Below are 26096 nucleotides of genomic sequence, written 5' to 3' on the forward strand. Positions count from 1 at the left end.
TTAACAAGTTAGTAGTTTGCCTTCTCTAACGCCGCAACACGCTGCGTCAGAACACTAACAAAAGTCTAAAGCAAAACCTGTTTCCATAGCAGCTGAAAACCCTCACAAAATGTTCTAACTTTACTTTTTCAGCTTTCTGCCACGACGAGATGAATGAACACCTGACTCATTTCTCATTAGAGCTTCTCCACCTTTGCCTGCAGACAAACGTTTCCATGACACTGTGGGTTTAATATTAATTTAATTTAAATCAAGTGAATGAATTAATGGACGAGAGTAGATAGGTGTTTATCTGTAGTTAAACTTCTGACATTCACTAAACTTCCACTCAAGATGAAATCGATTTTTTAAAAACTAATTCTATTTATCTTGAAAATTAGCCTTAATATGTTCAATAGTGACAAGTTGCCTACTGATTCAAAGTACTTTTGTTATACTTTGGTTAAGGAAAACACTGTTACAGTGGTAAATACTGCATCCATTTAAAAAAAAAAGTGGAGTTTTTATTTTATTTTCTTGCTGTGCGTCAAAGTCAATTTTATCTTGATCTTTTTAGTATATATTATTATTATTTTTTTATTTTTTTTATTGATTTAGTAAGGTAAGGTAGAACTTTATTGATCCCTCAGGAGGTCTCCTTCGGGAATTGTGACCCTGGTCTAGAAAAGCGCTCTATAAATATAAATTACTTACTTACTTTCTTACATCTTTAAATACTTGGTTTATCACATTCATGGTTAAAATGGATTTTAATGTAAAGAGAATACAGATCGATAGCTTTTCAAGTCCAATGTTACAAGCGATAAAAAGGTTTAAATTGGTAAATGTATTTATATTACACTCATTCTGAATCCAGAGTGATGGTGGGTTTAAATACCCAGCACTCGGAACATCTGTCCCTATAAATAAAGATGATCTTTGAATCTAAGATTGTTGTTGTTTTGAATGAAAAAGGTAATGTTTTCTTTTTTGCCTTTAATTCGACTATTCTACTAACGCGGCTTCTCATTGGCTCGCCAAGATCCCCTCGTAGCCAATCAGTCACGGCCTGCCATGGAGGAAGGAATAAATGCAAGATGGCTGCTCCTATAAAAACAGTCTTCTGGGTTGCTCTCAACGTGCAGCAAAATAACTCTTTATACCTTATCAGGCTGAAATACGCATCCGCGACCACTTCCGAGGGATAACCCGGACTTCAGCACTCGCTCGGGGGAACGAAGGAGATATTCGGGACGTGTTTGTAGCCATGAATTGATTGTGGAAGTCGCCGTCTTTGGCGGACGGAGTCCGGCTGTAACAAGCACCAGCGCCCGGGCCTTGTCTTCATCTACTCTTATCCTCCTGAAAACGACAATATTATCTCCTCAAATACCGCCTGTTGGATGTGGGTTGAGAAAGTTCCGTCAACATGGCAGTTTCAAGGTAAATTAAACAACACTTTTTATATTCTCGTGTTTTTTTTCGCCCCCCTGCTCCCCACCGGACTTTCCCTGAACCATTAGCCGGCCACACTGCTTCCCCACACGGCATGGCGACTGACCGACTTCCCTAATACCACCAACAACAATAGTCTCCACTTTAAACCTGAAACTATTTATTTATTTGTGTGTTTTAATAAAGATCCGGGCTGTAATCCAAACTATTCTGTAACGAGAAACTCCCACTTGTGTTTTAATATTAGGCGCTATAATTCAAAACATAATTTGGGGTTAAAAAGATCTGACTTTTTAGTTATTTAAACCTGTTTTTTAATAATTTAAATGTGTGTGACTTGAACCTGAGAGATCCTGGAACCATCCCAGTGTCAGTGGTCTCGTTTCTTTTTTGCATTGCAAAGTAGACGCATGTGTACTGAGGCTTTGGTGCTACTAGTTATTCGTGGTGACTGTTCAACACTAATCCAAACAGATAAACGACCTAAGACGATCAATGAAGGGTTCACTTGGTCATAACCAGGGGTGTGAGCTAATATATATACACAACGATATATATATATTTTTTCACGATTCTCTATTGATTTTCAAAAGCACTGTGTCGTTTTTTTTTTAGCAGTGATCTATTTGTTTTTGCCTTTAAATCACTTTATTTTTTTGGTGTGATTCAACTGTGTTAAAATGAATTCTAATTTACAATTGAAATTCAAATACTGTTTTTATTTTTGTGTTGCAAAAAAACAACAACAATGAAATCGCACGAGATTCTGGCGACTACTGAGGACGAGAGGATACAGTCACCTCCAGCAGCTTTTTAAACGGATATATTTCCATGTGTCGATTTAAAAATAATAGAAAGCAGTTACGACTGAGTCAAGTACTCACTTACCTTACCTTACTCGACAATACTACAAATGTATGCTTGTTCTTACAGTATCGCAATATATTGTATCGTTGCCCCTGTATCGTGATATGTATTGTATATATTTATTATATTCACAATTGGTTTCTCTATGAAACATTGCTGGTTCCTTTTGGATCCAAAATCTAAGTAAAGAAACATTTAAAATTATTTTTGTGTTATAATAAAAAAAAAACTCCAAAATCCCCCCATCTTTCTACATTTTACAGTATTTGCTATATCATTTATATTTCAACGTTAAATTTCCGAGCTCGATTCCTGCCATTGCCACTAGAAGCTTTTTCAAATTTAGAATCATTGCTTTTCACTTTTAACGACTCCATTTTAAGTGATTTAAGCTTATCTAAATGGTGGTTACAGATAACTATCTGATGGTGTGAACTATGACTCATTTTCAGCTATTTGCTTGATTTCTTACAACGTTTTGTACAATAAATATCGGGTTATAAATATCAAATGTCAGTTTAATACACTTGTGGATTCTCTAAATTAAAAACCTCATATGATTAAAATGTTAAGTATGTATCTGTATCTTAAGGTAAGCAAAAGTTTTTCAACGGAACTCAATTTGTTTTATTGATTAAGATGGAGGAGGCCTGACTTATTGAGTGGTGTTATCATTTTCTCTTAAAAACACAGATGGTTAACCATAACTCAATCTCTGTCATTACTTTTCAGACTCGACAGATTATTCATCCTACTCGACACCGGGACGACACCGGTGACCAGGAAGGCAGCAGCCATCCAGCTCGGTGAAGTAGTTAAACTCCACCCACATGAACTTCACAACCTCCTATCAAAGGTATGTTAATAGTTTTTAGAACATGACTTTGCAGGCATGCGAGTTTAAAAGACACGGGAATCTTTTTACATCACTGATCTTGACTGAAGTATTTTTGTGTAAAAAAAAAAACAAGTTATTCCTCGAAGGAACGTGCCATGTTACAATTTGTTCATCACTTGTCTAAAGTTCTTTCAAAACAATTGAGTCGTGTGGAGTCACAAATTCTATAGTCTAGTTAGATGTAAATAAAGTAAAGGTTATTTGTAAAGCACCGGGTACACAAAGCGCTTTAACAAACAAAAACAATCTCCACTTAAAGACATGCTTTAAAAGGCCAAGACACTAAAGTGAACTCAATCCTCCTTCTTGTCTAATGAGTTCTGGGCATTCACTTGATCCAAGGAAGAGCGAAATTTGTTTGCGAAATCTGACTCCATTATGAACAACAGATGTTACTTTCACTCTTGGTATACTTTCTTACTGACCTAGACACTGAATCTTCAGTCTTTCTTCACACTCCGTTACCCTTCTCCTGGGCTACTGAACATGATTTCTGGGTTTTGACATTTTGAGAGCCGAACAAGTTCTTATCTCATCATGGGAAGAGTACTAGCTTGACAGCTTCTTCCTTAAAACATATATATCTTTCACAGCTCCCGAACAACGATGCACAAAGGCCTCTATTATTTATATCAAGAGCCGCACACGAAGGTTCGTACAAAGTTGAGGCACAGATACTATAGGCTATACCTTTTCAACCTTGTTTTTTCAGAATATCGAGTTTAAAAGATAAAATACAAAAATGTGTTTTTCATTTCTGAGTTAAAGGTAATATTGTCAACGTTAACAATTGATTAAACATGAATATATCAAATAAGGATATATAATTTAACCCTTCAACACATGAGAAACAAACACAGAAAATCAGGGAAAAGCACAAATAAGAATGTCTTAAGATGTTTCTTGAAGGAGTCGGTAGATCATCAAACACAGGAAGATCGTTCCAAAGCTTAGGAGCAACAGTCTGGAAGGATTTCTCTCCTCTGGTCATGAAGCGTGTTCAGGAACCATCAATGGATTCTGATCCACAGACCTCAGAGCTCGAGCTGGGGTGTAAGTCTGGTTCAGATCACTGATGGAAGGTCTCACCATGAATGCATCTGAAAGTAAGAACCAGAGATTTAAAACTGATCCTGAAAGAAACTGGCAGCCAGTGAAGAGTTTTAAGGATCGGGGAAATGTGAGTTCTTCTACTAGAGCGGCTCAGAATTCTTGCTGAAGAGTTTTGTATTAATTGCAGGCGAGACAGATCCTTCTTGTTTAGCCTCAAATAAATTGTTACAATGGTCCAAATGAGAATTTTCTGTCGATTACCATGTCTGTGACGCATCAGTGATTTGATGTGTTCTTTAGAAGTAGTCGTGATTGCTTGACTGCGTCTTCTTTTTAGGTGCTGAACTATCTACGGAGTCCCAACTGGGACACGCGCATCGCTGCAGGTCAGGCAGTAGAATCCATCGTGAAGAATATTCCCCAGTGGAGCCCAGCTCCGAAGCCGAAAGATGGTGAGTTCTCAGGCGTCTGCACTTCTGATATTGGATAATACTTTTGTCCCGGGTGAAATGATTGAGAACTAGAGCAGTATTCTTACATTTGGACTTTAAAAAAAATGCTTGGGTATCAGTGTGTTACCTCTTGTGAGGAGTTCATCACATGTGATCCCCAGACACGCTGAAGCGCAACGGCTCACATTTGGCTCTGGAAAATGTCTCTGTATTCCCCTTCCTGGTGGGATCTTATCATTTTACTTTCTATCCTCACGTTCATCTTTTCAAGGTTGAGGTTGATGGATTTAGCTGAATAATGCTCCGAATTTCTGACCTTTCACGTGACCGTTTCGATCATCCAGTCTGCGATTAAATGGAGATATGGCTGTACTCGTCATACGACAATACATCACTACACAACACGTCGACACACTACACAACGTTAATGAAATGGAACTGAGTCACTTCCCTCTGCTAAGCTTGTCCTACTCTGAATGCCGACTATTATTTTGGAATTAACTTCTGTCTTTTACAATATTAAAAATATTACTGCGTGTGTGTTAACGATGCTTTTATTTATTTAGTTACAATGATTTAAGTGCTGGTTACAGATTTAAGGTCTAGTGTTTTAATGTCTATTTGCTGAATAGTGCAATTATATTTATATCATTGCTTTTTTGAGGTAATGAGTGTTAATAAAGTCATATTTATTATTGCAAAAGTATTCGGCCCCCTTGAACCTTTCAACATTTCAGGCTTCAAACATAAAGATATACAATTTTAATTTTTTGTCAAGAATCAATAACAAGTGGGACACAATCGTGAAGTGGAACGAAATTTATTGGATAATTTAAACTTTTAACAAATAAAAAACTGAAAAGTGGGGCATGCAATATTATTCGGCCCCCTTGCACTAATACTTTGTAGCGCCACCTTTTGCTGCAATTACAGCTGCAAGTCGCTTGGGGTATGTCTATCAGTTTTGCACATCGAGAGACTGGAATTCTTGCCCATTCTTCCTTGCAAAACCGCTCGAGCTCAGTGAGGTTGGATGGAGAGCGTTTGTGAACAGCAGTCTTCAGCTCTTTCCACAGATTCTCGATTGGATTGAGGTCTGGACTTTGACTTGGCCATTCTAACACCTGGATACGTCTATTTGTGAACCATTCCATTGTAGATTTGGCTTTATGTTTTGGATCATTGTCCTGTTGGAAGATAAATCTCCGTCCCAGTCTCAGGTCTTTTGCAGACTCCAACAGGTTTTCTTCCAGAATGGTCCTGTATTTGGCTCCATCCATCTTCCCATCAATTTTAGCCATCTTCCCTGTCCCTGCTGAAGAAAAGCAGGCCCAAACCATGATGCTGCCACCACCATGTTTGACAGTGGGGATTGTGTTTAGGGTGATGAGCTGTGTTGCTTTTACGCCATACATATCGTTTTGCATTGTGGCCAAAAAGTTCGATTTTGGTTTCATCTGACCAGAGCACCTTCTTCCACATGTTTGGTGTGTAAACGAGACTTTTTATGGATATCTTTGAGAAATGGCTTTCTTCTTGCCACTCTTCCATAAAGGCCAGATTTGTGCAGTGCACGACTGATTGTTGTCCTATGCACAGACTCTCCCACCTCAGCTGTAGTTATCTGCAGTTCATCCAGAGTGATCATGGGCCTCTTGGCTGCATCTCTGATCAGTCTTCTCCTTGTTTGAGATGAAAGTTTGGAGGGACGGCCGGGTCTTGGTAGATTTGCAGTGGTCTGATACTCCTTCCATTTCAATATAATTGCTTGCACAGTGCTCCTTGAGATGTTTAAAGCTTGGGAAATCTTTTTGTATCCAAATCCGGCTTTAAACTTCTCCACAACAGTATCTCGGACCTGCCTGGTGTGTTCCTTTGTCTTCATGGTTCTCTCTGCGCTTTAAACAGAACCCTGAGACTATCAAAGAGCAGGTGCATTTATACGGAGACTTGATTACACACAGGTGCATTTTATCATCATCAGTCATTTAGGACAACATTGGATCATTCAAAGATCCTCACTGAACTTCTGGAGTGAGTTATTATTAAATTATATTATTCTACCGTTTGTAATTTAATATTATCTGACTGGAACATTTAAAAAACAATTATTATTAACTTAAAAACTATTAAATTACTTTTTTAAATGTGTATTTCTTTATAGTATTTTATTTTTGCAGTTTGGAATAGGCTTACAAATAATTCTGTTCAATAATGTTAACCTCATTATGTCTATACTCTTCATATCAAAATGTTTTTTATTTAATTTAAGCTTTATCCAACGTTTTCAGTAATTCCTCTCAAGCGACTTGATTAAATACCAAAGTCATTTTTGTGTTACAAAACATCTAAAGCCTTATTATGTGTGTTTCCTTCAGAGTCGGCAGATGATTTATCGCCGGATTCCTCGTGCGATCGACTGAGTTTCTACCACTTTGACATTTCCCGCCTACTCAAACATGGAGCATCTCTGCTGGGGTCTGCAGGGGCAGAGTTTGAGCTGCAGGACGACAAAACTGGTTTGTTCTGATTCATGGAATTGACTTCTTTTCACCAACACACTGCAACTCTCTCTGACTGTTTTCAAGTGGTTACAAAAACTGTAGAAGATATTCTTTTTGGATGAATCACAAGTTTGCTAACATGATTTTCAAACAATGTTCCTTTCTAGATCGTTTTCTTAAAGGTCTACTTTAGTTCTATTTGAAGTTATGATGCTCTCAACCAGAAGCTTCACTAATCTTAAAATACGAAATATAAGTAATCTCTTAATCTTTAGACAAAACCACAGTAAAAGATGAATCTTAAATATGCAGAAGAAAACTGCATTTAACTAGTTTTGATTACCACACATGCAGACAAAAGTTTCTAAGTTATGAATTTAAATCTTTAACAAAAAATGTATTAAATGTTTCCTCTTTCATTTTTCTGCAGCGGAGATGGACCCAAAGGAGCGCCTCGCACGACAGAGAAAGCTTCTTCAGAAGAAGTTGGGCTTGGACATGGGGGCTGCCATCGGCATGGACACCAACGAACTCTTCAACGACGAGGACCTCGACTACACCTACCATCAAAGTGGACTGAAAGCCCACGGAAGCAAAGCCCCTGCAGGGAACAGCTCACGCAACCACACGGTTAGTGTCAATATACCAGTATAATGGTTTACCCATCATCATGGTTCAACTTTATCAATTGGATGTGAGGACAGACTGGACAGTATTCCCCCTTTTCTTATCACCGTGTCCATCTGAGAGACCACATTGCACAATCTCACTCACTCACTCACTTCCTTCCTTCTTTTTTTTTTTTCTATAAACGTCTCTTTTTTTGTAATTTTTACCCATCACACTACCCATTTGGGCGACCTCGACATGCAAAGCTGAATTATTAATATTTGCCAAATTAAACTAAACATTAGCTTCATTGCTTTTCTCACATTTCGTAGAATTTCATCCTTTATTGGATTTTTAATTGATAGAAGTAATATTTGTAGAGTGCTTTTCTAGACCAGGGTCACAAAGCACTTAAACAATCAAATCAATGCTTAAAAGGTCAAGACGCATAAGACAAACACAGGAGTCTCAGAGAATCAAGGAAAAGCCTGAACAAATAAAAGTGTCTTAAGATGTTTCTTGAAGGAGTCAGTAGGTCATCAAACACAGAGGAAGATCGTTCCAAAGCTTAGGAGCAACAGCCTGAAAAGATTTCTCTCCTCTGGTCCTGAAACGTGTGTGAGGAACCATCAGTAGATTCTGATCCACGGACCTAAGAGCCCGAGCTGGGGTGTAAGGCTGGATCAGATCGCTGATGGAAGGTCTGACCATGAATAGATCTGAAAGTAAGAACCAGTATTTTAAAGTTGATCCTGAAAGATGCTGGCAGCCAGTGAAGAGTTTTAAGGATCGGAGAAATGTGAGTTCTTCTACTAGAACGGGTCAGAATTTTATCTGTAAAATTTTGTATTAACTTCAGGCGAGACAGATCGTTCTTTTTTAGACACGAAAATAACCTGTTACAATAGTCCAGACGAGAAGACAAACGCATGGATTACAAGCTCCAGATCTTGTTGTGACAACATTTTCCAAAGTTTAGACATTTTTCTCACTTGAAGGAAACCGTTTCTGGTCAGTTTTCTGCAGTGTTGAACTAGAGACATGTCTTTGTCAAATACAACACCCAGATTTCTCAGGCTCAGTTGGACAGACTGACCTAAGTCACCCAAGTATTGACTCAACCCTGGAACCTTATCATCAGGAGCAATAACCAGAGTTTCAGTTTTGGCCACATTTAGCTGCAAAGTGTTTTCACTCAACCATTGTTGATTTCTAGTAAACAATTGACTAAGCTGGGGCTCAGTTGGATCAAAAGAGCCAATTTACATTAATACAAGTTTTTGAAGTAAAGCAAAAGGTAATTTATATCAAATCTAAATCTGATGTGACGCAATATGGAAAGCCTTGTTGAGTGAAAGTCATCAGGCAAAGAATTAAAGGGAATTTTATGATTAAGAGTCTAAAAGATCATAGAGCATTTATGGAGGCCAGACTTGCTGCATGAGAAGTCAAGTTGCCATGACAACGGTCTGCTCGTAAAGCTCTTCTGTTAGATGTAAAGAATTGAGGAAAAAATGTAACTTTATGGAGGTTCTTTGTGTTAAAATTAAAACTAAAGTGCATCTCTCTTTCTCCGAGTGTGATCATTTTTCACCAGCAACAACTGATTCATAATGAAACGTCAACTTTATTTTCTTCTTGGTCTTCCACCATTTGTCGTCGTCGGCTTTATCTGCCGTTGAGGTATTTACAAGGTTTGATAATGAAAGCAGTTTTGTTCTGCTGCCACACTTCCTTGTTTCCACCCCACGCACATGTGATGACACAGCGTGGTTTTGTTGACAGTGGGCTTTACCTTTACAATAGACTTCCTGCTCTCAGTGCTTCACTGTGTTTCCAGCAAAGAACTTGAGTTTTGGTTTGCATTTTTAAAAACGACTAAAAAAAATTAAAAAAAACAGCTGCTCATCGCTCCACAGCTATATTCATGGAGTAACTGGAATAAACTGTATGATTCATTTTAGTAGCTTAAGATAATTGTTTGAAGAGTTAAACAGATGTATTTTAGACATGTATTTAAGGTTGCAACTGACTCACATTATCGTATAAAAACTTGTTAAAGCAACTACATAATTATTGAGTAAACAATACACATCAGAGGTAGAATCTGAATTTTAGTTTACCTAAAACAGCCGATTAAATGTGATGCACTGTCCCATCAACATTATTGTTTTACAAGACTTTGGTTGACTTCTTATTTAAAATCTTTATCAGATGCAAGCTGCGGAGTATATCGACTCGGAGTTCCGGCCAGGCATGAGCAGTCGCCAGAAGAACAAGGCCAAGAGGATGGCCAAATTGGTTGCGAAACAACGATCCAGAGACATGGATCCAAATGAAAAGAGGTGATTCATATTTTGTTCATTTAAAGATGAAATCTTATATTCTGACCACAATTGTACGACTGCTTGTTCGCAGCAACGACAGCTTCGATGGTGAACCCGAAGAGAAGAGGAGGAAGATCAGCAGCGTCGTGATCGATCAACCTGCCACGGAGCGCAAAGTCTCATTAAATAAAGTTCCAGATGACGCAAGTGTCTTTGAGGAAGTACGTGACAACCAAAACTGTCTTAATGGGTTGGTCGTTGACAAAAAGGTCTGACGTCTCTGCTCTGTTGTTAGATTCCGGAGTGGCCTTTGGAGAGTTTTTGTGAGGAGCTCTGCAATGACCTTTTTAATCCCTCTTGGGAGGTAAGATGTCGTTAAAACCCATTTTAAAAACTTGAATAGTTGTCGGCGAGCCGTTCTCAGTGCATGTGTTGGCGCACAGATCCGACACGGTGCAGGCACTGGTCTGAGGGAAATCCTCAAGTCACACGGATCTGGCGGTGGGAAGTTGGCGGGCAGCACTGCAGAACAGGTACGTGTCAGAAAGAAGACATTATTGTGGGACTGGACCCCTGATTGTGATGTTGAAGCTCTTGTGTTTAACTTGAAAAGATGCAGAGGCAGCACCAGGAGTGGATAGAAGACCTGATCATCCGGCTGCTCTGTGTCTTCGCCCTCGACAGATTTGGAGATTTTGTTTCCGACGAGGTTTGTGCCCGATAAGAATCTCTGAATGCAAACAAATACATGTGAATATGTGCTGATCATGAAGGCATTAGAACACTTGCACCTGCATCATTTCAAACCTCTGACTAAAGATCATGTGATGTAGATTATGATGCCAAACTAGTTTCTGCTTGGAACCACTTTGAGGTTCTGTTTTGACTCACAGATCTCAACTTCTCTATAACAATCACAGTCAAAACAAGTATCTGAGCAGTCATTTAAGAATCTATATTATGCAGCGCTGACTCCTCTGGTCACCTGGATTTTGTCTTCTGTTCTTCACTATGTAAAACCGAGGTTTCAAACTGATTATGGGCCTCTTGCGTGATCAAATTTAAGTTTCCGTGCGAAAGGTCGTCCGAGCTTCAAAGATTGACAATTACACAATCAGAACAACACTTCCTGCCACATAAACTTGATCTATCAAAATGATCTCGCATTCAAATCCTTTCCTTTTAATCAGAGTTTCACTGTTAACAGGCCGGTGTGTTGTCTTATCTGGACCTTGTCATATATTAAACACTGGCATCTTTACAATTTCAACATGAACATTAATTTCCTTTTGATTAAAGGCAACCATCTGACTTCTGGTAATATTGAATTCAAACTTCCCTGACAGTCCTTGGACTCAGAAGTATGATTTCTTTTTTTTTTTTCATATTGTCTTTCTATTCTTTGAGGCCAAATTTATCTTAATTATCTTTGTCCAACGTCTACAAAACAGTTTCAATATCTGTCTCTCATTTGTCTTCCACACTGACCTCTTTAGAGGTCTCAATATCTACATGTGCATTAATCTACTTTGATTTTGAGCCAATCTTTTCGAGTGAGACACATGTGGTGTATAAAGAACCCAGTGGAGCAGTTTCAGTTCAGTTTTTTGTTTCTTATTACCAGCTATTACACCACAAAATGTTAAAATATTGCACTGCATCTAAAACAGTTTTTATTGTTTTTATTTTATAGTCATTATTATCGGTCATTACATGTTCCCTAATCAAAATTGTTTCCTAACGTTCACCAGGTGGTTGCTCCGGTCAGGGAGACATGTGCTCAAACACTCGGCGTTGCTCTTCGCTACATGACTGAAAGCGGCGTTTCCATGACCGTAGACGTTTTGCTGAAGCTGTTGCAAGAAGACCAGTGGGAGGTTCGACATGGAGGCCTGCTGGGGATCAAGTACGCCCTGGCCGTCCGTCAGGTATGTACTCGTGATGGTGGGAGGACAGGTTATCCTATAACATCATCCATTATTGGTTTATGATAAGTCATAATACGAAATTGTATCTGATATTTGCATCTTTCTATCTCAGGATTTGATCTCAATGCTGCTGCCCAGGATGCTCCCGGCCATAACGACCGGCCTGCAGGACCTTGACGACGATGTCAGAGCTGTAGCTGCTGCATCTCTCATCCCTGTGGTGGATGGACTGGTCAAGCTTCTGCCCAACAAGGTTAGGAAAGAAGATTTCTTTTTTTTTTAAACATGGAGATGGACAACTTCATAACCGGGAATGCTGGTGTCAGATCCCTTTCATCGTGAACACCCTGTGGGATGCTCTTCTGGATCTGGACGATCTCACCGCCTCCACCAACAGTATCATGACACTGTTGTCGTCTCTTCTCACTTATCCACAAGTGCAGCAGAGCAGGTTAGTGCAACTCAAACTTCAGTTAATGTTGAATTTAAACGTTATTTTCCAACAAATCTTTGACTTTTGGTTGAATGTGGGCGTCCTCTTCTAGCATGCAGGAGTCCCTCACAGTCCTGGTCCCTCGTGTCTGGCCCTTCTTGAGACACACCATATCGTCAGTCAGGCGAGCAGCTCTGGAAACTCTTTTCACCCTTCTGTCTAAAGCTGACCAGGTAAACACGGTACACATGTCACGGAAAGAAGTACTCAGTCACGGATAATGTGCCTTAATGTTTAACAGAAGTGTGTGATGTGGATCAACCCGATCCTGCAAGACATGCTGAGGCACATTTTTCAGTCGTGCATACTTGAAAGTACCGAGGAAATACTTGAACTCAACCAAAAGGTTTGTGGTTCGTCGTCATCCTGTTCTTTGTGTGGCATTAGTTTATCATCTGGTTGTTGCTGTGACACAGGTGTGGATGGAGCTGCTGTCTCAGGCTCCGCAGCAGTTTGTGGTGGCAGCCAGTTGTCCGTGGATGGGTGCTTGGCTCTGTCTAATGATGCAGGCTTCACACATTCCCATAGACCTCAACATGCTGCTGGAAGTGAAGACGCGCTACAAGGTATAACATGTGACTCTGTCATTTAAAAAAAAAAAAGCAGAACTTTCTCTCTCTTTGTTCTCTTTGTTTCGCTCTTTTTCTTTCACTCTCTCTTTATCTCGTTTTCTCTATCGCTGCATCTGAACTCGCGTGATGCTGCTTCACACAATGTAGCCCCAAATTCTACAAAGTATCTATTAAATTAAAATAATGGAGACACAAAAACATTTAGTTCTAAAACATTGCTCTTGAATTTCATTGAAATGCCTTTTTAAGAAATGTTTTTCACACTGTTTGTTTAAGCACCAGGGGCCTCTTGTACTAAGGGGTCATACGTGCAAAAAAAACGAGGGTACATACTTTTCCACCTCATATTCCATATGTATCAATACGGAAGATAGTGTTAAAAAGCCTCACTAGTCAAAGTTAACACAAACACTGTGTTTGTTGTTACACAAGTGGATATTAAATCATTCACCGAACTGATTATCTGTATTTATTAAGAATACATCGATCCTTTTCTACTGAATATTTTAATCTGCTTTTTCACGCTATTCAGAAAAAATGTTGAGGAATAAACTTCTTTTTATAATATAACAAACAGAATTGTCAGCACCTGATCGCTTTAAGTCTTTCTACGGGAGTCACAGATAAACATTGCGTGAGTTTGATCAAAGTAAAGCTGCAGAATGAAAGCAACTGACTCTGGTTCATTTAAATATTATTTAAATAGGTAAATGAGGGCGTGCAAAGGGCCAAGCAAGTCTGCGATTAATTCTACATTGATTGCGATGTGCAAAGGAAAAGTGGTTTTATTTGGGTGCACATGCAGATTAATACATCTCAATATATTTGTATGTGCACCATTTTCTGGATTTTGGGTGTCATATTTAGTAGAAGGCCCACACATTCCTTTGTACACGAGGCTCCAGCACTCTTAACAGTTTGTTACTAGCATAGATGTCAAATAAATTGTAATCAAACTCTTGAACCTTTGCCTAAAATAATCTTCACTGCTCTCAACAGGACAAGGCCTGCGCAAAGGCACGTCTGGGCAGCATTCCGGTGAAGGAAACTGTCCAGGAGTACATCGCCGGAGCAGAAACGGTGTCGGACGACGCAATAACACGAGACTACGTTGTGGTCCGTGCTCGTCTAATGTCTGCAAAGTAAGTTTGACAATTTTCGCAGGGGCTTCTCTTTTCCATAAAGACTCAAAAATGTTTCTCTGCAGGTTGCTCGGGGCTCTTTGTCGCTGCATTTGTGACCCTGAACTCAACGCCGAGACTCAAGAGCTGAGGCCTGCTGAGTCCCTGGGTAATCTGCTGCTCTTCCACCTCAACTCCAAGTCTGCTCTGCAGCGCATCGCTGTGTCCTTGGTGCTCTGCGAGTGGGCTACACTCCAGAAGGTGAATATATGACCAATTCACCTGCTGCCTGAATATTGACTTCTCATCTTCTCCGGGTCAGGACTGTCAGGTGGTCTCATCCATGGTCGAGCCGCGGCTGTTGGCTATTCTTTCCGAGCAGCTCTACTACGACGAGATCGCCATCCCTTTCACACGTATGCAGAACGAGTGTAAACATCTCATCGCATTGTTAGCCGAAGCCAACATCGACCTGAAAGATCGGCTCAACTGCAGCGTCTTCACCATCGACCAAGCTAACGAACTGGTGAGAAGAATTAGATCATTTCTTCAGTTCGTGGTCCTCATGGGATTGTAGTTGAACCATAAAATGAATCATGTAGAAATGTGCCTGCAGCTGAAAGTTTTATTTGTCCTTTTCTATAATTAATTGTTATTTATATTATATCTTTTAGTTAAAGTTCTTGGTTTAAGATCTTAATTTATTCTGGCCTTTTTAAAAAAATATACCAAAAGATTTATACTTGTGCAAAAAAGAAGATGCATCTATTTTAACTCCTGTTTCACACTATCTTGGCATAATTTTACCATTGGATTATTTTATATTCTTTACTTGAGTTACTTGAGTATGATTTTTGAGTGTATATTATGTGTTCCCATAATACAGGGTACCTTTCGTGGTACCTTGGCTTTGACAGTATATATATATATAGATATAGTTAGATTGATATAATGTTGCTACTTGGGATACTATTTATTTAGGTTATATTTAGGTAAAAGTCCTCTAGTGGTCAAAATAAATCAATGGTTTTTGTTTAGGTTTTTTGCAAACTTTGAAACATTCTAGAACATTCACTGTCCTGTGAAAATGATGAACAAATCAGAAAAAGAGAGGTGAAACCATGGCTTACAAAAAAATTGATAAATGCCTGCAGGAAAAAAAAACTCTCTACAGACAGTTCATAAAATCTAGGACGATCCAGTCAGAAATTGGATACAATAGGTACAATTCAGGTACAACAACGTACAGGAAGAGAACCCAGAAATCATAACAAACAAATTCAATTAATTCTTTGTGAACTTCGGGCCGAGGTCAGCCAAGGACATTCCGGTCTCACCCCTACTCTGGGACCACTTTGATAAGAACACAGACATGAATCCAAGCTCTGTTTTTCGCTCCAGTGAAGGACACAGAGATTTGACACCTGGTCAACATATGTGTAGCAGAAACGTCCACTGATGAAATGGTCTGAAACCCATTATAAAAAGGTCTTACCGGGAATCATTGCACCGCTAACTTACATTTTCAATCTCTCATTCCAAACTGGGACATTTCGCAACAAAATGAAAGTGGCCAAAGTTATCCCAGTGTTCATACACATGAGTTTACACCAACTACAGACCAATCTCAATACTGCCACAACTGTCAAAAGTACTGGAGAATCTATTTAACAATAGTAGTAGTTGATGAAATCATCTACTACTATTTTTAAATCATCTAACACAAATTACTTTATGACGGCCAGTATGGATTCAGAAAGAATCACTCGACTGCCTTAGCTCTAACTGAATCTGTAGAAATTAATACCGACGCCATCGACCAAAAACTACACTCAAAAGAATTTTCAAGGACCCGAAAAAAGCAATAGACACCACTAACCATGATATTTTCATAGCTAAACTATATAGATATGTTGATGATTTAAACTGACCTGCCCGAAATAAACTTTATTTATTCATTCATTTTTTCACATTGAGTTTCAATTATTTTTATGAAATAATAGAAGAATCTTCAACCCTACAGAGATATTTCATGTTCTCTCTGATCTTACTCTCTCAAACCTCAGGTGACCACCATCTTTGCTGAAACAACAGCGGGTCTGAACGTGAAGACGAAACAGTTCCAGGCTCTGGAGAGCAAGCGGCAGCAGGCTCAAGCCACGGTGACCGAGACCAGCACGGAGTGGCAGCAGCTGCAGCTCCGCGTCCACATGTTCACCGCCTGCGCCATCATCAAACTGCAGGTGCTCCCCGACAAGCTCAACCCTCTGATCCGGCCTCTGATGGAGACCCTGAAGCGCGAGGAGAACACCCTGATTCAGGGCTACGCCGCCTCTTTCATCGCAAAGCTGCTCCAGCAGTGTGCGCCGCGAACGCCATGTCCCAACTCCAAGATCATCAAGAACCTCTGCGCCTCCGCCTGCGTGGACTCGTCCGTCACTCCTTCGTCTGTTCGCCCGGTTCCCCCGACACAAGACCCCGCGAGAGGTAATTATTCAAGCAGCTATTCATGTTAATGTTAATGAACTCTTTGATCGCTACAAATGGCCTGGTTTTATTTTTAGATTCAGTGACTTTAGAATTGTTTTAACATGTGCTATAAGTCTGTTATTTGACATCACTACTTAAGTCACTTTTAACTCGCTCGATAAATACTCAAAACGGATATCTCTAGTTTTCATCTCACTCCCTTTGAGTGAACTCATCCTATATAATGTTCTTTACGAAGCTTGTCTACGTTCAGCAGATCTTTTTAGTCCATCAATTGTGAAGCCTTATTCTGTTGAGAAGCTTCTTTCACTATTGATGCAGGTGAATCGGGTCTGTGTTTGTGCTCGATGCAACTGTAATGACAGAAGTGCTGAACGTGATGTTTGCTTTCAGTTGGTGTTTAAAAGTTCTCTGTAGTAGTGATGAGGCCTCAAGAAACGGCCAGGGAGGTATCACGATACAGTGTATAGGGTTTCATTGACTCGGATCAGAACTAGATATAAAGCGGTGGCCTTTCAAAATGAAGACGCTGCGTCATGAAACCTCATCTTCTGTTTCATGAAGCCTCATCCACCCATCACTGATATATAAAGTAAAAGCTCATTTGAAATTCACAAGTTAAATGATGAAGACGATAGGATTGTAGGGAAGAATTAGAAAATCCCCCCATATTTTATTTTACTTAAATTTACCAGCAACATTCCCACAGTCTTTCCATTTTTCTCCTCCTTAAGGTACTGGTCTCGAAAAAGACTGCACTCATCACATGGTCAACCAGACTCGGGGCATCATCACTCTCTACCGCCACCAGAAGGCTGCCTTTGCAATTACAAGCAAGAGGGGTCCAGTCCCGAGAGCCCCCAAAGCCCCGTCCACAGAACTCCCTCCTGGCAGCACCATCAGCACGGACAACGACGAGGTTCCCCGTGTTCTTCTGTCACTGTTGTCACTTGAAAAGTAAATACTCATGCTGGGCGATTTTGTTTCAGACGAAGAAGCCTTTTCTGATCCAGAGGCGAGGGGCGGAGTTTTCCCTGACGACCATCGCACGCCACTTTGGCGCAGACCTCACCAAGTCTCTGCCGTATCTTTGGGAGAACACAGTCGGACCGTTGAGGATCGCGGTGGATGAAAATCACAGCATCGGTACGTTCCTTCCTCTCGTGGGGTCGTGACCCATTCTCAGGGTTCTGATCGGTCTGTTGTGTCCCAGATCGACAGGTCCAGTTACAGCGAGGAGACGTCGCCGCTCAGGAGCTGGTCAACTCCTTACAAGTGCTGGAGATCATGGCCGGAGCCATGGACCAAGAACTCAAACCCCTGGTAACATTATTATTATTGAGTTATTTTGACTATCAATCTCTCAACATTGATTATTTTTATCTCCTCTTTCTTCCCATCCCAGCTGCTGCAGCACCTCCAGCACCTCTTCACCTGCCTGCAGCACCCGTACACGGCCGTGCGTCACATGGCGGCGCGCTGCGTCGGCGTGCTCGGCAAGATCGCCACGCTGGAGACCATGAGCAGCTTCCTGGAGAGCGTCCTCCCCTGGCTGGCCGCCATCGACGACTGCACCAAGCAAGAGGGCGCCATCGAGGCTTTGGCCTGTATCCTGCACTGTTGGGGGCCAAAACATTTTGCCGAAAGGGCCACATCATATACGTGTCCAATCAAAAGACAAAAGCGGAACCATACAAAATATATTGACAAATATGATTTGAGATTTAAAAAAAAGTTTTTTCTTAATTTGGGCATTTTAATTTAAGGGACACAAAACAGTTTTTTTTAGAAAACATTTAAAATACAAATATTTATGATTTATTGAAAGGACTCTTGATGGCAGTGTTTTTTATGAAAATGATGTTTTTATGAATCAATGAATTAGTGGATCAGAGCCAAAGATTATAAAGCAGGGAGTGCCATCTAGTGGTCTTTCAAACTGAAGACGCTGTGTCATAATACCTCATCAACCCGTCACTAATGAATCTAGTGAGAAAACTCCAGTGAGTCTCATTATCTGTCATAAATGTCTATGCAATCAGTTTTACTTTGACTTTGTGACGGCCACATGTGATCACAATATAAAAGCTGTAAAGTTAACAAGGAGGCACAGTATAGGATGAATTTGGATTTTGTGACTTCAGCTTTGAGCTTTCCTTGACCAGTTCACCTGCAGGTGTGATGGAGCAGCTGGACGTGGGCATCGTCCCCTACATCGTGCTGCTGGTGGTGCCAGTGTTGGGCCGCATGAGCGACCCGAGCGACAGCGTCCGCTTCATGGCCACTCAGTGTTTCGCCACGCTCATCCGCCTGCTGCCGCTGGAGGTACAGAAACTACATGCCGTTTTTTTTCCCCCGATGAATCTACATGGCTCCAATGAAAAGTGTTGATCTCTCTCAGGCGGGAATCCCGGACCCTCCCGCCATGTCGGCTGAACTCATCCAACAGAAAGCCAGAGAGCGCCACTTCCTGGAGCAGCTGCTGGACAGCAGGAAGTTGGAGAACTACACCATACCCGTCCCCATCAAAGCCGAGCTGAGGAAGTACCAGCAGGTCAGTGTCATGAGTAACACTAGAGACCATCACAACATTTTCACTCACAATTCACTGGCCTTTTAAGCATTTGAAATATTTAGCCCAATGGGACAAAACAAAAAAAGTGACTCATGGATTCAAGTGGTTATTTAAAAATACACTTTTCTTTAAATGTTAATTGTAATCGTTTATATATATATATATATATATATATATATATATATTTTGGGGGGCTTTTTTTCACTTCATCACTTAAATCATTGTATACTGTTTTGAAAATCGACATTAGAATATTTTTTAAATTGCCGTATCTTCCGGACTACAAGTCGCTCCGGAGTACAAGTCGCACCAGCCATAAAATGCATAATAAAGAAGGAAAAAACGTATATAAGTCGCAATGGAGTATAAGTCGCATTTTTGGGGGAAATTTATTTGATAAAATCCAACACCAAGAACAGACATGTCTTCTTTAAAGGCAATTTAAGATAGAGTAGAGGCAACTACAGGCCGAATAATTGTACGGTATGCTTACGTTTCATGACACAACTGAGAACGTGCCTGGTATCCTAACATATTAAGAGTTATTCAGATATTTATAGCATAAATAACATGCTAAGAAGTTTACCAAACCATCCCTGTAACTCCAAATAACTAAAATCCAATGAAATCTTCATCCTCGGTGTCACTTTTAAACAATTCCGCTAACTCCGGAGGTAGAAGATGTGGCGCTTCCTCTTCTATGTCGAAATTATCAACACAGGCCTAGAGCGCCCTCTTGTTTAGTGTGAAAATAACATGTGAAATGATATACCGGTAATAATGTGTTAATAATCTCACACATAAGTCACTCCAGAGTATACGTTTCACCCCCGGCCAAACTATGAAAAAAACTTCAATTTATAGTCCGGAAAATACGGTAGTTGTTAAAAAACTGCTTGCTCATGAATTATAGTTCATATTTTGATTTATTTAGACTCTGTTCTTAATGTTTTTCTAGAAACATTTTCATGGTGACAAGTTGATAAATTAGGTCCCAGGATTTAGATGGATGGATTGAAAACTGGATCTTTTTAAGGATCCAAAAACTGCATTCAAATGTTTTTTTGCTTTAGAAAAAGTTTACAATTCTTCCTCTCACCTCCACCAATTTCACCTTCTATTTACTTTAGACCCTACAGCAGATTGACCTAGTTTTTAGATGCTGGTACAACGTTCAAATTCCAAGCTTCTGATTGGCTCCTCTAGGACGGCGTGAACTGGCTCTCCTTCCTGAACAAATACAAGCTTCACGGCATCCTGTGCGACGACATGGGTCTCGGCAAGACGCTGCAATCCATCTGCATCCTGGCCGGAGATCACTTCCTCCGGTACCAAGTGTTTTTAACGTTTTGGATATTTCGGCTCTCGTTCGGCAACACTAACGGGGTCTGCTGGTTCAGGGCGCAGGAGTACGCCAAGACCAAGGGGGCGGACTGCAGCCCGATGCCGTCGCTGGTGGTCTGTCCGCCCACCCTGACCGGCCACTGGGTGGACGAGGTGAGCAAGTTCTGCTCCAAAGAGTACCTGAACCCGCTGCACTACACGGGGCCGCCCACCGAGAGGATCAGGTGAGATCACGGCTGAAGCGTCATTTCTGCTCGTGACCTCACATCCTGTGTCGCGTCCGCAGGCTCCAGCACCAGGTGAAGAAACACAACCTGGTCGTGGCCTCGTACGACGTCGTGAGGAACGACATCGACTTCTTCAAGTGAGTCGGCGGGTTCAGTCCCAGCGTGCCGGGGCAACACCTGCGCTGGTCGTAATCATACTCTCTGTTTAGGAACATAAAGTTCAACTACTGCATCCTCGACGAAGGCCACATCATCAAAAACGGGAAAACCAAACTCTCCAAGGCCATCAAGCAGGTCGCCGCCAACTTCCGCGTCATCTTGTCGGGAACGCCGATCCAGGTGAGGTCGACGGTTTGAGTCCAGAGTGGATTCACTTCAACCGACGCTCTGCTCTCAGAACAACGTCCTGGAGCTGTGGTCGCTCTTCGACTTCCTCATGCCGGGATTCCTCGGGACGGAACGCCAGTTCGCCGCCCGCTACGGGAAACCCATCCTGGCGAGCAGAGACGCCAAAAGCTCCTCGCGGGAACAAGAAGCAGGTGCGACCAATAAACTTGTATTAAATTAAGAAGAAATATTTAGTTTCAGTTCAACAACTAAAATGTCTTGACAGACATTGACCTATTTACAATAACAAACTTTCAAATGGTTCAAAATCATCATCTGAGTTTAATTATTTGTGTCCGTTTAGACGTATTATCATGTCATAAAGTTTTTTCATTAACGCCATCCTTGCACAAAAGTAAAATAATAACTTTTCTTGACACTAAAGCGGTGTTCAGCCGAGCCGTGACCTGAAATGTCTCCTGCAGGTGTTCTGGCCATGGAGGCGCTTCATCGTCAGGTGCTGCCTTTCCTGCTGAGGAGGATGAAGGAGGACGTCCTGCAGGACCTTCCTCCCAAAATCATCCAGGACTACTACTGTAACCTCAGTCCTCTGCAGGTGCTTTTGCTGACTCTGCTCAAATACAATCTGGGTCGTTTACACTTAAAATGTTAAATAGATCTATATGTTATTGTGTTGAAAGTGTTACTGGGTGATGTGTAGAACTGTGTGACTGTAATTTTATTAGCAAGTTGTACTTGAAAAACAGTTAAAATTACTACGATCATAATTTGAATGATGGAATAAATGACGATTTGTGACTTTTCTTAAAGAACATTCACAATTTATCCATAACTGAAAATACAAATTAATATTTACAAATCATTGAAACCAATGTTCTGTTATTCACAATTTCACACGACAGTTTTTGATCTTTTTTAAAAGTACATTTTGCTTTTAGTTTTGAAACCAGATTATTTAAGAAGCTCGTGTGTCGTTTTCCTCTGTTGACGTGAACTTGGTCGTGTTCAGGTTCAACTCTACGAGGACTTCGCCAAGTCCCGGGCCAAGGCCAGCCTGGAGGACAGCATCTCTCACGCGTCCACGGAGGAAGAGAAGCCCAAGCTGAAGGCGACCGGACACGTCTTCCAGGTGCGAGGACGCTTGTCGGGAGCCAAAGAAGATGAAACTATATATAATGTTTGTGTGTCTCTGGTGCAGGCGCTGCAGTACCTGAGGAAGCTGTGCAACCACCCCAGCCTGGTGTTGACCCCCCAGCACCCCGAGTACAAGCGGATCTCCGAGCAGCTGGCGAGTCAGAACTCCAACCTGCGGGACATGCAGCACGCTCCCAAACTCTCGGCTCTCAAACAGGTGCGTTGTTCGCGTCACATCGGTTTCCGATATATCTTGACGCTGTCGTCGTTCGACCCCCGCAGCTGCTCCTGGACTGCGGTCTGGGAGGCGGCGCCGGCTCCGAAGGAGGGACGGAGGCGGTGGTGGCGCAGCATCGCGTGCTGATCTTCTGCCAGCTCAAGAGCATGCTGGACATCGTGGAGCACGACCTGCTGAAGCCCAAACTCCCCAGCGTCACCTACCTGAGACTGGACGGCGGCGTGCAGGCCGGCCTGCGCCACTCCATCGTCTCCAGGTGAGAAGAAGACCCTCGTAAACGTCCAGGACTGGGTTTTTTTAAGAAAAGTGTTTTTTTTTGTTCCGCTCGCAGGTTCAACAACGACCCGTCCATCGACGTGCTGCTGCTCACCACTCATGTCGGCGGTCTGGGTCTGAACCTGACCGGCGCCGACACCGTGGTGTTCGTGGAGCACGACTGGAACCCCATGAGGGACCTGCAGGCCATGGACCGAGCCCACAGGATCGGACAGGTGAGTCCATCACTTGCAGCTGCACAGTAGGACCGAACACAGGAGATGGATCCGCACGAGAGTCGAGAGACGCAAAGATTATCCTGACGACAAAACTCCTGAGCTTCATGTGTGATAGAAAAAAAAAATGTATTTAGAATATAATAATAGCTGTAAAGTGGAGCGTGATGATGGTTAAATATGCACCTCTGGTGCTGAGTTCACTAAGGGGGGGTGAGACGAATACTGCAGTGTTTGAGTTGGTGATTGGGTAAAGTATATTTTTTAGTTCCAGAAGACTAGTTTTGATTTTCGATGTTGAGACTAGTGGAGTGTAAAAAAAATATATCGATACACTTGATGGTTGAAACGGTATCGTTGGAAAAAAATTATGATATTTTACAGATTAGAGTCGTATACTAACTTTATCAAAGTAATTTTATGGTTTAAATTTCAATAGTTTATTTAAAATTTGTGTTGCAATTTATCTTCCGGCCACTAGATGGCAGCGGTCATAAGATGGTAAAGTAACAAAGAACTCCTGCAATGACTGGGCACGAGAGGATACTGTACAGTGGACTCCATCTTCTTTTTAAACATTTTTTTAAATTCTTGAACATATTTTGGTTTCAAATCAAATGAAAGCAGTACCAACTTAATCTTGGTCTGGTCTGTATATTCTAAAAATATATATTCCTTGTTCCTACAGTATCACAATATACCGTATCGTTGCTCCTGTATCGTGATTTGATCGTAGCGCCAGATTCTTGAACCCCTAGTGGTGACAGTGGGAAGACCTTAGTGCAGCTTAAGCGATCAGAGCAGCCACGATTTGCAGGAAGATAACTTTTATAAAATGAAAATACACTTTGTGTAGTCGGGAAAGGGTTAAACCAGTTTGTGGTTTGCAGAAACGCGTGGTGAACGTGTACCGGCTGATCACGCGAGGAACCCTGGAGGAGAAGATCATGGGCCTGCAGAAGTTCAAGATGAGCATCGCCAACACCATCATCAGCCAAGAGAACTCCAGCCTGCAGAGCATGGGCACCGACCAGCTGCTCAACCTCTTCACCCTGGACAAGGTCCGAGCTCTCGCTCCCGCATCGTTGTCCGTCCGTGCTCACCTTCTTCTTCTTCTTCTTCTGCAGGAGGAGAAGATCAAGAGCGACCAGTCTTCGTCCACCTCCGGCAAGTCGTCCATGAAGTCGGTGCTGGACGGGCTCGGGGAGCTCTGGGACCAGCAGCAGTACGACACCGAGTACAACCTGGACAGCTTCATGCACTCCATGCAGTAACATCCCCCCCAACCCTCCTCCCCCCTGCTGACCAAGCTGGACCTGGTCAGAACTTTCTTCTTTTTTTTTTTTTACCAGCCTGACCTCCTCCCGCCGAACATCACGCCCGAAGCAATAAACCCTGATCAAGTGCCAGAGAAACAGTGTTAGGAACGACTCCGTGATTCTCACACTTTCACTTTCCGCATCTTCAAACTTCTTCTGGAAAAAGACTCCAGTTTTCCTGACACTCCCGACGACAGGAAGTGACCTCAGGAGACTGAAGTGAAAAAGCTGGTACCCCAAACTAGTCGCGAGTATTTTAAAATAAATAATAGATGTGTACATATTTGTGTAATTGCCTTTTTCTTTTGTCACTGAAGTGGAATCGTAATAAATTCTACAAACTTTCTCTCGCTGTCTGGATTCTCACTGCCAGCAGAGGGCGCCGTCGCTCACCGTTATGATCCGTAGGGGTCTCGTCAAGAAAGGTCGCTGGTTAGAATCCAGCTTGTGAGTTTTCTGTCACAGTACAATAACATTAACTCGAGTTTGAGTTGCTTCAAGAGGGATTTGAACCAACCTTTTTGTTGCGATGCTGATTTTTCCTTGATTTTCTGGAACTCCTGTGTTGTTTATTATATTGACCTTTTAAGTATATATTTTATGGAGTATTTTGATTGTTTAAGCGCTTTGTGACCCTGGTCTGGAAAAGCGCTATATAAATACAAATTACTTACTATGAAATAAGTTTATCCAAACCATTAGTGGATAACCGTCAGTCATCATGTCCGCCACACCTGCACCCTCTTCTTCGCCTTCCTCACACACAAAACAGACTAAATAAAACACAACTTTGTTCCATTCTGTCATTTTTATTTTATTGCCTGTTCAACTGTTTACATTACGAATCACACAAACATCACAAATAAGAAAACAGTTTTTCTCTTAAGGTCCCTTAACTGCTATTGTAAAAACCCAAACAACAACTATTACCTACATGTTTTAAAGTTTCTTTACAGCTGCAGGACGTGAGGAAAATAATCTCTAAACATCCAGGTGACGATGATGGGAGTCGGTAAAATCCCTGTTGGACAGTTCATGCTGGTGTTGATGGCTTTGTGCGCCTCAATGTTTAAAAAATAAAAATAATAATATTGGTGATCAATACTCATTCAACTGAGGCCACAGATGTGAGATCCATGTTTGTTGAAACTGCTGCTCCAGCCTGTGACGGGAGGATCAGGAGCTAAACCCCGGCTCATCATTTGACTTCAACGTGACATTCTTGTGCATGAACCGACATATGCGACGCGAGTTATTGCTCGGACTCAGAGCCATCGTTCGGAACCGTGGCCCGTTTGTTCCGCCGCCAGCTGCTGGAGTGGACCGTGGTCACGAGCTGCTGTTGTTCCTCTGGTGTTTGGCTTCGGCGCCGACACACGGTTTCAGTCGACGAGATTGAACAAATGTTTTGTTTCACAGCTCAGAACGCGGCAGCGAGGCTGAAGGTGGAAGCGCTCGACCCCGCAGACAACATCCTGGCGGACGAGCTGAAAAGAAAAAGAAAAGAAAAGAACATGAGCTGATTTAACTGCTCATGTTTTCTTCAGTTAGTCTATTCACTATTCACACATCACTGGGCTCCCCATTCAGTTGGTTTCAGAGGGAGTAGTTGGAGCTTAGTAGTAGGGCTCTTTGGAGCCTCCACCAGGTCACTTTTCCGGGGGCTTCACGT

General features: G+C 41.6%; 1 protein-coding gene across 1 annotated transcript; it reads left to right on the forward strand.

Moving 5' to 3' along the window:
* Nucleotides 1-1039: 1039 nt before the first annotated feature.
* Nucleotides 1040-24705, forward strand: LOC148069201 (TATA-binding protein-associated factor 172-like). The gene is made up of 38 exons (XM_087802007.1): nt 1040-1422; nt 3034-3157; nt 4590-4704; nt 7083-7223; nt 7639-7838; nt 10032-10162; nt 10236-10365; nt 10440-10508; nt 10588-10677; nt 10758-10853; nt 11896-12072; nt 12185-12325; nt 12399-12523; nt 12618-12738; nt 12807-12911; nt 12982-13131; nt 14137-14279; nt 14345-14519; nt 14581-14784; nt 16325-16745; nt 17483-17667; nt 17738-17894; nt 17962-18071; nt 18154-18355; nt 18925-19073; nt 19150-19302; nt 20530-20651; nt 20724-20891; nt 20954-21031; nt 21104-21233; nt 21292-21433; nt 21707-21837; nt 22252-22371; nt 22441-22593; nt 22659-22870; nt 22946-23105; nt 23996-24166; nt 24233-24705. The coding sequence occupies exons 1-38, from the start codon at nt 1409-1411 to the stop codon at nt 24377-24379; spliced, it is 5562 nt and encodes a 1853-aa protein (XP_087658133.1). The 5' UTR covers nt 1040-1408; the 3' UTR covers nt 24380-24705.
* The last annotated feature ends 1391 nt before the right edge of the window (nt 24706-26096 follow it).

This window comes from Callionymus lyra, chromosome 11 (assembly GCF_982586985.1).
Source record: "Callionymus lyra chromosome 11, fCalLyr1.hap1.1, whole genome shotgun sequence".
NCBI lineage: Eukaryota > Metazoa > Chordata > Actinopteri > Syngnathiformes > Callionymidae > Callionymus > Callionymus lyra.

Excerpts from the sequence above, each read along its gene's own strand:
- LOC148069201 (XM_087802007.1), top strand. Across the intron at positions 14,785-16,324 it reads TCGACCAAGCTAACGAACTG|GTGACCACCATCTTTGCTGA; the intron begins GTGAGAAGAATT and ends CTCAAACCTCAG. Across the intron at positions 19,303-20,529 it reads AGCTGAGGAAGTACCAGCAG|GACGGCGTGAACTGGCTCTC; the intron begins GTCAGTGTCATG and ends TGGCTCCTCTAG.